General features: G+C 36.4%; 1 protein-coding gene across 2 annotated transcripts in view; it reads left to right on the top strand.

Moving 5' to 3' along the window:
- The window catches only part of LOC140152841 (BBSome complex member BBS1-like), a 74,258-nt gene that overhangs the window by 35,428 nt on the left and 25,018 nt on the right, over positions 1 to 13,812 (top strand). For both annotated transcript variants that reach the window (XM_072175363.1, XM_072175362.1), the window contains exon 4: positions 8,719 to 8,843. In XM_072175363.1, the coding sequence (XP_072031464.1) occupies positions 8,719 to 8,843 (125 nt within the window). The remainder of the gene's footprint in view (positions 1 to 8,718; positions 8,844 to 13,812) is intronic.

Below are 13,812 nucleotides of genomic sequence, written 5' to 3'. Positions count from 1 at the left end.
ATATATCATTAGATTTATAACATTTACTTCGAAGACTGTTATATATCAAAAATTTGAAAAATATCAAATTTTTATAATTTGTCATAAAATTTGTATTATATCGTGATTTTCAAAAAATGATAATTATTTGATATCAGAAAGACATTATTCGTATTCAGAATGCAATTCGATACGTCTGTGGTGCTCTAATGTCCCATAAAAAATACTGTCGAAACGCCATAAACGCTCATTCCAGATCCCTTAATTGATCATGCCGGAGAAAGCCAGGCAGTGGCAGGAACATCAAGGTTGTCCGAATTTGCCCATATTTGGTGTAGTAGGGGTGTTTGATGAAACATTCTCACTGAAACTTTTTCAGGATTCTGACCCCCTTGTTAAGGGTTTATAGCCCTTATTTGTTTTGGTACAATCTACCCCTTAAAATGGATGAATTTTTCCTGAATTTAAGCCAATTTTGTATTCTCATTTTTTCACAAGTGGTTGAAGTTATTTAAGTAAATTAAGTATTTGTAGGAAACATCTACCCCGGGCATTACAGAGAAAAATTGACATTCAACCAACCCCTATCATTTGGCTCTGGGGGGTGTCTAACCATACCCCCCTCAAAAAAAAAAAAAAATTGAATTTTTATTTGATGAATTCAAATGCAAATATAAAAAATATACATCAAAATTTTGAATTTTTGTTGGTGTCATTAGAGTGACCCAACATGTGGCTGTGGGAAACAAATTACAATATCTTGGGGCGGTGTTGCTTTTTAAAGAAAATACAGTGTTTCTATATGGTATTTAACCAATATTACAAAGCTGAAAATATTGTAATATTAACGAAATACGTGATTATTTCAACTAAATACTTTATTTAGAGCTGGTTATTAAGTTGAGTAAGGTTAGTAATTAGAATAGCTTGGGGCGGTGTTGCTTTTTTTAGAAAATACAGTGTTTCTATATGGTATTTAAGCAATATTACAAAGCTGAAAATATTGTAATATTAATGAAATACGTGATTATTTCAACTACATACTTTATTTAGAGCTGGTTATTAAGTTGAGTAAGGTTTTAAACTTTAATAACAATTACTAAAATTTAAGTGTTTCTAGATTTTCTTCGATCTAAAATGAGAAAAACCTAAAATACTGATCAAACACTCAGGAATTTTAATAAGAACAGTTTGATTAAACAAACCGTTTATGAACAGATTCAAACAAAAGTACGAAATAAACAATTATTTGGTAACAAAAGTAAGAAATAAACAATTATTTGGTAAGCAGCACTCCTTTAAGATTTAAATCATGATCATACAACATTACTTAGCATCAACATATAAATATATGAGTTATTATAGACCTAGCAATTCAGTTATTTATTAGTGCATAATCATGATGACACTTTGCATGTTACCGTTTTTTTCTAATTCTAATTGTACTACATGGTGTCGCAGAATGTTTCATACCGTGTTTGAACAAAATATCAAAAATATGTAGTCAACACTATCTAATTTTAATATGTGCAATACAATGACACATAATGTCTCCTACTTATTCTGTAACTTCTATAAGAAACGTCCAATTTCTAAAATCCAAAATCTAAAAAATACAACCGATAGTAATGCCCTTCATACCTAAAAAATACAACTTTCCTGGTATAAATAATTTTGGGACACCCTGTAGTTGAGGACAGGCAAGTGTCAAAATGATATTCTAGCTTACACATAAGAAGTTGTATGGAACTGAAAGTGCAATGTTTACAGGGTGTCCCAAAAAAAAGAGGCCCCTCATTGCGCCCTCTTTTTCTCCTATTTCTGAAAAGTTGATTAAATACTCGTATATTTCGGTATGTAAAGAAACCTTTAATCGTTAGCTTTAATAAACCAAAACAATTATTTCAATCGCCTCACAACTTTTGAAGATATGATCTTTTGAATAATAGTACCCGTTTTTCACTCTGTCCACGGATAGCAAACAGAGTGGTTGGGATGGCTCATGCTGTAGAGTGGCCGGCACGATCACCAGACCTCACACCACTTGATTTGTTTCCTTTGTGGCAAAATCCAAGATCTTTGCATACGTATTACTGAATGCATTCGCAAGTATCTGGCGCACAGGGATGGTACGCAACGCAATTAATGCAATGAGAACCAGGGCTGAAACCTGTATTCGCCTAGGAGGCAACCAGGTAGAGGGCAGAGCACCACAGTAAACTCACTTCAGAAGAACCAAAGACAAACTAAACAGCCTTTTAGGGCTACCTTTATCCTAAAAAGAGAAATGACTTATGTTGTAAAGGAAAAAAAACCGGAAAAAAACCCAACAAAGTAAGAAACATAATAAAACAAACAAGATTCTTGGATTTTACTCTCAATCGTCCATTGATATTTCTGATCCTGATAATCATGATAATATAGAACAACTCATCCCTAACTTACCCAATATTTTATTGAAAAGTATACCATTTTATAACTCAAATATTTCAAGCACAATCTAAGTATTCGAGCCAGTATAGATACTTTGATTCAATCATATACATCAAACATGTTTTACTTCTCAAGTATTTATGATGTCTTAATTGCTGTAATGTTATTTCCAGTTCAAAGATGCATTCAAAGGTCACTTTATGACTGTGCAAGTTATCTAGGTTATTTTATTCTCAGGAACAAATAACATAACATGTCTGTCTGATATCATGATGTTCCAAGAAGTTTGCTTTTTAATAAACAAAATATGGATTGGTACCAATCGTTTTGATACAGCCTGTATATCTCGCATGTAAATGTAGGCCTATGAATTACATTCCAGACAGATGTCCAAAAAATACATTTCTAAAATTTGACCTCTGCATGACCTTTGACCTGACCCGTGCACAATCTTCCCCTGGTCATGAGATTTGTTGTCACTGTGTTTGAGCCCCATACCCCTTACAGATGTCCAGAAAAAGAAATTATAAGATTTGACCCCAGATAACATTTGACCTGACCCCTGCAAAGTGTTCCAAAATATTTCCCTGGTCATTAAGTGTGTTGTCACAGAGTTTGAGTCCCGTACCCCTTACAAATGTACAGAAAATGCATTTCTAAAAATTGACCTCTGCATGACCTTTGACCTGACCCCTGTAAAATGTTCCCCTGGTCATGAGATTTGTTGTCACCGAGTTTGAGCCCCATACCCCTTACGGATGTCGAGATAATGCAATTGAAAGATTTTACCCCCTTTCTTTGTACAACTTTTAGACATTGGCTAAAGCCGATGCAGGTATGCAAGTCACGTCATTGTGTTATGTAATTTGTGGAAGAAGAAGCATTTTTAGTGAAAATCACATTTTGGCCATAATGACCTTTGGATGACCTTTGACCCCGAGTTGGTCATGTAACATTTGTGCCCCCACCCATTGGTCCTTGTGACCAAATATGGTTACAGGGTCCTGAAGCATATGGCTACGATGGCTCGTTACAAGTTTGACAGAAGAAAGAAAGAACTGACCAAAAACAGTACAATCGCAAATTGGAAATTTGCAATTGTAATTGAATAAAATCCTGGTTTGATTTAGTGAATACTTCAGTATTTATAAGGCAGCAGTTCAAGCAGCATAGCATGAAATTGACGATCATAAAAGACCATATCTGCCCCAGCTACTAGAAAGGCCTACTGGAACTACATCCTATGGCTAAGATTCTTGGGCACTTGCAGTATAGTGTTTCTAGAATAATTATTTGTGAATGTAAACTGTGATCCAATTTATTTGAAATGATTAACTTACTCCTTTATAAACTCTTGTGATTTATGTTAGTTATCAGCTATTATCACAGTAGCCAACTAATATCTTAGTTTCTTACTCGTAACATTGAGGACTTTTAGGCATAATTTTTATTAATAAATAAAAACAATATATATGATATACTTTTTAAAAAGCATAAACAGTAGGCCTACATAATGGACCTACATTTATATTGCAATTTTGTTCATCATGGTTTATCACAAGGTAGTCTTGTATTCAGTATTTCTGTTTTGCATTTTACTCAGATAGCTAAATATGAATTGTTTTGTATTTAGAAACACTTGACATGATTCTGTTTAGAAAAATCTAAAACAATGTCACCATATGAAAATATCTTAAGCATTTTCAGACTAAAAAATAGAATTGTCACATTCAGTTTCCTCAAATTTTTAGACTTACAATATCATTTTCAAGAAATTTATTAGGCGAAAATACTGTCTAGAAACACCAATTTTATGCAAATTCGTTACACCGCCCCAATCTACCATTTATTGTTTGGAGTAGAGCAATATAGCCTCAAAATGTTGACATTAAAAAAATCAATATTTAAGATGTATATTTTCATAAAAGGGCTTTAAAAATTACCCTTTTTTTACATTTTTTAAAAATGCTAAAGAAGTCTAACATTGATTACACCCTCCTGAAAACCCAAGACCCCAATCATTGCAATTTCAATTTCTATATTACAAATAAACTATGCTCTTGACAAATATTTCAAAATAAAATCCAATCGAGAAGTTGCTGATAGAAAAAAAAATTCATAAACTTTGCCATTTTTCAACTGTTTTCACAGCAATTTTCCTGTGTCAAAAGCCCCAAATTAGGGGGTACCCATATCTCCCTACCCAGGGGGGTCAGGTGGGTCTAGTCTGGCATGTGAAAATATGTCATCCAGTACATCAATCTTACAAAGTATGAACCGATTTGGCCAACCTTCATGTTCCCAGATTTTGGCATATCACCTGGATCTCTCTGGCATGGACAATTTAAAAGATATGTTCCCTGGATCAGGTCATTGAGTGTCACTTGGCAAAGAGATGAACAATAATATCTGTACTTATATCGCTCTCAACCACCTTTCTTCCTGACAAAGAGATATTAGTGGATTCTTATGAAAAATTAATGAACTTATGAGGAAAAGTCAATCACATTCCCTACCCAATTCTGAGTGCGATAACCAAAGAGCTTATGGCTTATAATGTGCCCTATTTGCCCTCTATGAGCAAAGCACAAATGTAACACAAATGTGAAATGAGTCGGATGTCGCTAATATTGACTTTGAGATATTGGCAAAGAAAGTGTTTAAAAAAATTCTTTTGGTTTCTACTGTTTTCAGCGATTGATAAATTGACGTACCTTCGCAAAGAAAAGTCGTATCAACATGGGGTTTTTAGTTTCTGAAAGCTCTATCCTCTTTAGAAACCTATGTAAAACTCATTTTCATCCAGGGTCGACATGTGACTCATTCTCCTTGATCATGTCACAAATATGACTGAGTCAGTACAACCTGTTTGGAGAGACCTTAGATGCACAACACACAATATGGCCATTCCTGAATGACATCAAGCATGACAAGAGTCCACATTTCTCAGTCTAAATTCAATGGATGGAGGTGGAACATCTCTTCTTTAGAACACTGAATCTGTTACTCATTTATATTCCTCTGATCAAATTGGTAATTATGTACCGTCTTGATCATCCCCATGACATTTTCAAATATGTGATCTCCATAAGTCTCCATTATGGGATGCTTTCCTGTTTCACAAGTAAAACAATTATCCCTGTTGTTGAATTTCAAGTTCACTTTTTTCCTCAAATATAAAGTTTTACTGAAATACACTTAACAAATTTTGATCAGTTATGCTTTAAATTTGCCCCAGGTGACAAATAGGTGAACATGAGAGCAACACATAAGACAATATTATGAAAAGTACCAGGTATAGCATGTTGGAACTGATATTGTAATTATTGAAGAGCCATAGGCTATGATATATTATGCGGTGTGGTGTGCAATATCTTACTTCATATCATTTGTGTAAAATGCCAATAATTGAGGAGAAAGTTCAGTAGTGCCCTTAGGCTGCATACAGATGTCTCACAACTTGAAACTGTAAGTTGCTCAGCCAGGTAATTATGGGTTGTTATATGATGATATTGCTTGATAATTCTTAAAAGATTGTAATCATTTTTTTCTTTCTTTGAGGTAGTATTGTTGATAACTTGGCTTTACTGGTTTGTAAGCTCATTTGGAATTTCTCAATTTTGCAGAACTATTAATTATGTACACATCATGCATGACCAAATGATTTCACTATTTCACAGTTTGTTTTTGGCCAAAAAATGGTACCCTTTATTGTCTCAATTAACAAGCTTTAAAACTAAAATGTAAAGCTTGATAGAAAAATCTAATCTTTATCTTTTAGAATCACTGTGTTTTACCTCTAAATTTATGAAAAACTCATGATACTTTTCCAGTTGCCAAAAAAACCCCACCCCTTTCACATTTGTTTAAAAAAAAATCTATCATGTATGTTGTGGATTTCTCAAGTGTATCCCTTAGCTGTCATTGAGTTTTGAATCAGTATAGCCATAAATATTTTATTTTGTCAATATCATGAATATATTTTTGATGATCATCGTCACTGATTAATTATAGACTCTTCTCTGGAGAGCAAGGGATTACAATTTCATTATCCTTCTATACCTTGTATTGAAATATTCAGAATTATTTCATGTGAAATAAAGTGGTTGTGTAACTCTATAAAAGAGCAGACACGTGGCTTGTGACAGAGAGGATTTTGTCACACATTCAGTTGCAATATGAGAGATTTTATGAAGTAAACAAAACACTCCAGTCATGTCTTTATTAAACCTATGTTATTCTGTTCTACTTTATTACCAAGCAAAATTGCACCTAGACAAAATTGCCACAGTGTAGTTTAGTGTACATGTATGCAGGCATTAGATTTTGCAGTCAAAAGTCTGGAACCAGACTTTTGTGATGTCAAAATTCCCACAATTTCATTTATTTTCAGTCCATTTTCATGTGTTTTTGTCGACTTTTACATGCTTTCCCAGCTTTTTTAACCATTTCCAGACCTTTTCATTTTGTGTATTTTCATGCTTGCATACATGTAACAATGTGTTCTCAGACTTTTAAGGCGGTTCAGAGGGGGTCATGATGTAGTAGTGTTTGCACTCAAATATTGAGACAAATAAAGCTGACACACAAGAGGAATGGTATGGGTTTCTTAAAGGAGATCCCAATCAACGGGTATTATTTCCACCCCAGTGCATGATTTTTCTCAGGAAGGGGAAAATGCCCAAAACTTCCATTTTTATATATTATTGGTCTGAACTCAAGAATCACAAGTCCTATATGGAAATATAAATGTGATTATTGGTTTCATGTAAGATCAGTGTATCTAATATTAAGAGGGATATTGCAGTTTTTTAGTTAAATGACTAAAATTGGAAGATATGTCATCCCACTCACCTTAAAAGCAGCTTGATAAATCAAATTTGTTCCTCCTCTTGAAAACCAAGAGTATATCATATAGTAAGATTGTTAAAATGAAATCACAAACTACTTGTAATTATGATCAAGCTTGTTAACTCCTCAGTTGTCAGCTAGTTCTGGCTTCAAATGTTGATGAAATGAAATATTTTAATTTGTTTAGGAATATCCATTTTGATTGTCATATTCTTAATTTGAAAAAGAATGCTTTTAATTAAGACCGAGCTCATTAACTCCTCAATTGTGAACAGGTTCTATTGTGTGCATTGTATATGACACCAGTAATATAGCTCTTTTGTCAGACAAAATCAGTTTTAATTTTGTCTCTCTATCCATTTACATTTTCAACATGATGAAACTCATCAAAATGGAACTATATGTTTTTGAGATATGGTAGTCCAGTGATAATGAAGTACAAAAGAATGTGAATACTTCTTTAATTGGGCCATAATTCAAAATCAGTTTGAACAACACTTTACAATTGCTTGAAATGTCTCATTGTATTTTGAAACACTTATAGATAAAGCTTTAAATATTTAGAGCAATCCTATGTATTTTATAGTCCATATACCTTCCTCGATTCAGTAGAGCAAAATGAAATTTTGACATTTTCTCAAATTTTTGCAGGAATCTGTTGCTGGCTGGATTCCTGGCATCCAAAAATGTATACTTCTCATTATTACATTTGAGATACAATAAAAAACAATATCTATAAATTACTGACTCGAGGAAGGTATACAGGCTATAGTTTACTAAGACTGGTTGTAGAGAGTAGCTTATGGCAACTCCAGAATCAGCAATAATTGAATTAAGCATCAGTAGTTAGCAGGTGTATGTGTGTTTGCTGTATGTCTCATTGACCCTAACAGGACGAGGTACGTCTACAAAATACTACTTGATATTTTTAGTATCTTTGATATATGCAATGTTCGTGCATACATCCCATGTGGTGTGATGATGCAATCGCCCTAAAGTGATATAGGCACAGTTTCACTGGCCAGGGAAGACCAACACCTGTGGCAAAGTGTCGCAGAGCCAATGGTTGGCATGCGAGGGGTCTTGGGTTTGTATCACACCCAGAGCAAACAACTTCTTTCTTTGTTTTCTCTCTTTATTTCTTCCTCCTTTCCCTTCTCGTCACCAAAAAGCCCTTAGGCGTTTTGGGTTAAGAGGGCCTGTTGATTTAATAAACTTAAAGTACGATAGCCAAAAATTACCATTCAAGTTGGTATACATTTGTGTTGTATCATGCTCTTTGTTCAGTTGATCGCATTTTCAAGGTACCCTCTTGTATCATATATTGATCTTTAGATGTTTTTTTGTGTCCTCGTCCATTGAATTCATCTAAATTTCATTTAGAAATTTAACTCGTATGATCTTATATTCGATTGTTTTACTGAAGACTATTTTTGTTCTGTTATCATTTTTCAGCCATTGGTGTAGCATCAGGTCCATATGTGTATGTGTACAAAAACTTGCGTCCATATTTCAAGTTTACATTACCAGCCTTAGATGTCAACCCTGTGGAGCAAGACTTATGGAGTCAAGCAAAAGAGGTAATGATAAGTATATTGTGTAGTAAACAAACAAACAAACAAATGCTTCTTGATATTGAAGTTCTGTTGAAAACTGGTCAGGTTTTATAAGCACCATACCTGTATATTGATGGTTTGGTATAAATGGACATATACACTCTACAAAGGTACAAAAATAAGCTTATTGGGGAGGGGGGATTTACAAAACTACCAGTTTGTCTTCTTCTTGTGTCTCCCTTTTTGTTTCGTTTGGGGTACTTGATGTGTTTGTTCCATGGATTATTAAAAAAGGTTAGCCTATATATTCGTATGAATGCAAGACAGACACCCCCTTTCGAAAAAGATAAGGAAAACCAAAAGTAAGCAAAAAAACCTTTTCTGTTCCTCAAGCATGAGCACTTATGTAACCCGTATCATACACTACAAGTTTACTCAAGCTAAATTTCTGGATTTCCGAGTTCCCAAATCAAATTACTGAAATATTCAAGGATTCCAACCTTTTCATGTCATACACACAAAATCCACTCCTAAAGGGAAAGAATATGTGTATTGTGACATTTATATAATACAAATACTGTACCCATGTGTGATTATAATATAGATGTAAGAATACCCATGTTGTAAGTATGTGGAGTGAAATCCCTTGCTTCCCTCAGCACAAAAACTACTTGAAATATTAATATCAGTTTTGAAGAGTGAGTTAGCAGTCCATGTTTAGAAAGTTGCTGCTATTTTTATGCATCATGATAAATGCATAGACATTTGTTCTTTTTGGACAGACAGGTGCTGTTTAGCTCAAAGTGCATTATTGTTTATAAAAGTCGTACATATCCAATAGTTTCTAAATTGTGTTCAGTTTTGATCCTGTTTATGATGAAATTGGGCTATTCCATTTAAAATCCACACTACCCCTGCATGTGGGAGATTTTGGAACTACAGGGGGATTATGAATTTCAAATGGAATTAGCACATTAACCAACTCTATTTGAAACTCACCCTCCCTCTGTGGAAAATTCAAGTTAAATCTTTCTTAGAGGGTGTATGAAATTCAAATGGAGCTGCCTGATATGTTCATTCCATTTGAAATTCATGCTCCCCTGTGATATTTCCAAAATCTTCCACAGGGGGTAATGTGGATTTTAAATGGAATAGCCCATTGATATGGCCAGCCATAACTAACAGACGATGCTGGACATGACATGTGTGTTTTGTCGTGTTTTATAGTTTATGTTGTAGTTTTTTTTTCGGATAAGCCGTCGTCGTGGTCTGCAATAATGATGAGGCCGTCGGCGTGGTGGGAGGGCTAAAATTGGTAAAAAAAAAAAAAAAATAGTTGCCCCTATGTTTGGCCCCTTCCATTTTGTTCCATTGCAAAGTCGTTGATGAATATTTACGCGGTTACTTGGTGTGTAGGCCCGGTGTGTAGGCCTATTTTTGTCATGTACAAATTTTTTCAATATGTGTGTGTACAATTTATATGCAATGGAAATAAACTATATTGCCTTTTGGTTTGGTTTCAGTGTTGAAGGGGCTGTGTAATAATTGTGACAGGGTTCCTCTCCCGGGGAGTTGCCAAAGGCATGTAAAGAAGTCTATCTTAGTGTCGTCATTTGGTTTTCTACCGTGTTTCTAATTCCTTCCTTCCCCTTGCTGGATATGGTTATGTCGCCAGGGGCCCCTCCCCTCCGGCACATGCATAAAGTGTTCGCAAATTGTAGCAGTAGGCCCAAATAGTCTTGATCTTGATTTATATTGCAAAGGGGGGGTGAAAATGTGCATAGACCTTATTCAGTGTTTCTGTAGGCCTACTGTTTAATCTTGGTGTGTGGATCTCTGGAATGTGGAAATTCTATAATTTGGACGGGTTTCAAAAATTTGGAATAAATTTGTAAGGGCTGTGCAATATCTATGAGCCCTGGGGAGGGTAAAATTGGGGGGCAAGAAATTTTGGCGACCCAAAAGGGGGGGCAAGCAATTTTTGGCAAGCCGAGAGGGCGGGGCAAGCGATTTTTGGCACACATTCATGAAGTGCCTTTTTAATAAAACGCTCTAAAAGGCTTAGGAAAACTGTACGGAAACTTTTAAATATGCAAATTGTCCTGCTCACAAGCGCCGCAACATACATCTAGACCATTTAAGGTTTGCAAATTGGGATCCCAAAATTTGACATGTTTAAGGGGGGGGGCAAAGAATTTTTGGCGGTCCGAGAGGGGGGCGATTTTTGGGGGCCCGGAGGGGGCTCAAAATTATTGCACAGCCGCTAACGTTGGGTTCAGTGTAGAGGTCATAAAGTTCATTCATCATGAACTTCAGCATCTCTACCGGGCACTATTTACACAAACAGCACGGAGGTAATTTCTTACCATTTTATTAAGATTTTGACAGCGCTCTTTGTCGAAATGCAAGAATTCTGACAGTTCCATGTTTCTGACGCAGCTTGTCAAAAACTTGGAACTGTCAGAATTCCAGGATTACGGACAGTGGGCGCTGTCGTAATTCTAGAATTCTGACAATTCCAAGTTTTTGACAGGCTGCGTGAGAAATTAGAACTGTTGGAATGCCAAGATTGAACATTGCAAGTTTTGGACAGGATTTTGCTTATTGCTTATTTTGTGTGCCCCTTGTTTTATATACTTTGATGATTTTTTAGCATTACTTTGGTGGTTGTTTGACATTTTTTCGCCAATTTCGCGAACAAGTAAATGGTAGATTATCGCGTCCCACACGATCGCGTCCGACCACTGCTGCATTGGCGTTAATCAGATGGTGCTCCTAATTAAAAAGGAATAAGAATTAATGGCCCCTTCCATAGAAGACAAACATGTCGCGATTTGTATAGTCGCATCCATTTGCATGAAAAGTGTGATGATCTGTCTGAAGGTAGACTGTTAAACGATATCGCAAGTGTGTGTTATTTCAATATAATTAGGATAAAGAGAGTGGAATATCGAGTGTCGCAAATGTTAATATTAAGGTGGGTGCGACTCTGTCTTAGACTTTAGTACAGGGATCGATCTATACGATGATTATTTTCGCAGGTTGACATTTAAAATACACGTAACCAATGCACCACGCATTTGAATAGCAGAGCGGTACTGCACAGTGCCGCTTGTTACCTGTCCATGATGATGATTATTATGATACTTATAGACGTACATCATCATTCATGAAAATGGCAAATGCACTAATGCTGCCGATATTCGGCTGTTCCATCTTGCGACCTCGCACGAAGAGGACACTTACCATTGTTATTGCACTCAATGGGAGAAATCACAAAACATGACATAAAAGAAAGGTATTTGGATACAAAACATGCAAAAGTTGTATTTATGACCAGGGAAATTGACTTGATTTCCCAGTGAACTAATTTTGCAATAACATACACGCAGCAGCCCAAAAGTTTCGAGAACATGCTGCAAGTGGGAACGAAACGGAACATGCTCCAAGTCATGGATTAAACGGAATAATTACCAAAGACAAGGCAAATGAGTGGTATTTTTTGTTTTGAAAAAATTGACTTTCAACTGAAAGGCCCTGTACAAAGCATTAGGGATTTTGCAATGTCCCCGTTCAGAACCGTGACAAGTGGGTAAATGCAATAGATGGAAAAACCCGCTCGGCTGCTGCATGTATGTTATTAAGAAAAATAGAAACACATTTTGGCCGTAAATCCCCAGGTGTGAAGGAAATGCGTAACCATCAGACCTAACACGCCAGACCTAAGAGTTCACACTTTCTTACTTGCCCTCATGGGCTCGTCCGCTTTGGTCCCACTTGGAACGCTTCCGCTGCTGCGTGTATGTTATTAAAGAAATGAGCAGTTCAGTTTCTTTCTTACCCTCGGGGCTCTTCCGTTCTGGTCCCACTGGGAGTATGTTCTCAAACGCTTTGGGCTGCTGCGTGTATGCGTAAACGTTGAACAGTAGAATGAAGAGGTAAAGTGAAATTCTCAAAATTTCTCAATAACAGTTCGCACTTAAACAGCATAAACATCAATTTCTTAAGAAAGACCTAACACATCAGTCATCAGACCTAACAGTTCACACTTCCTTACTTGCCCTCTGCGGGCTCTTCCGTTGTGGTCCCACTGGGAGCATGTTCTCAAACGCTTTGGGCTGCTGCGTGCATGTTATTAAAAAATTAGCAGTTCACAGTTTCTTTCTTGCCCTCTGGGTTCTTCCGTTCTGGTCCCACTTGGAGCATGTTCTCGAAACGTTTGGGCTGCTGCGTGTATGTTAGGAGAAAAATTATCAGGTCACAGTTTATTTCTTGCTCTGCGGGGGCCCTTCCGTTCTGGTCCCACTTGGAGCAAATAGAAACACATTTTGGCCGTAAATCCCCAGATGTGAAGGAAATGCGTAACCATCAGACCTAACACGCCAGACCTAAGAGTTCACACTTTCTTACTTGCCCTCTGGGGCTCTTCCGCTTTGGTCCCACTTGGAGCACGTTCTCAAACGCTTCCGCTGCTGCGTGTATGTTATTAAAGAAATGAGCAGTTCAGTTTCTTTCTTACCCTCTGCGGGCTCTTCCGTTCTGGTCCCACTGGGAGTATGTTCTCGAAACGTTTGGGCTGCTGCGTGTATGCGTAAACGTTGAACAGTAGAATGAAGAGGTAAAGTTAAATTCTCAAAATTACTCAATAACAGTTCGCACTTAAACTGCATAAACATCAATTTCTTAAGAAAGACCTAACACATCAGACCTAACAGTTCACACTTCCTTACTTGCCCTGCGGGGCTCTTCCGTTGTGGTCCCACTTGGAGCATGTTCTCAAACGTTTGGGCTGCTGCGTGCATGTCATTAAAAAATTAGCAGTTCACAGTTTCTTTCTTGCCCTCTGCGGGTTCTTCCGTTCTGGTCCCACTTGGAGCATGTTCTCAAACGCTTGGGCTGCTGCGTGTATGTTATGAAAAAATTAGCAGTTCACAGTTTATTTCTTGTTTGCGGGGCCCTTCCGTTCTGGTCCCACTTGGAGCATGTTCCCAAA

Source organism: Amphiura filiformis, chromosome 5 (assembly GCF_039555335.1).
Source record: "Amphiura filiformis chromosome 5, Afil_fr2py, whole genome shotgun sequence".
Lineage (NCBI taxonomy): Eukaryota > Metazoa > Echinodermata > Ophiuroidea > Amphilepidida > Amphiuridae > Amphiura > Amphiura filiformis.
The sequence above is the reverse complement of the archived record's forward strand: the minus strand, read 5'-3'. Positions and strand labels throughout refer to the sequence as shown.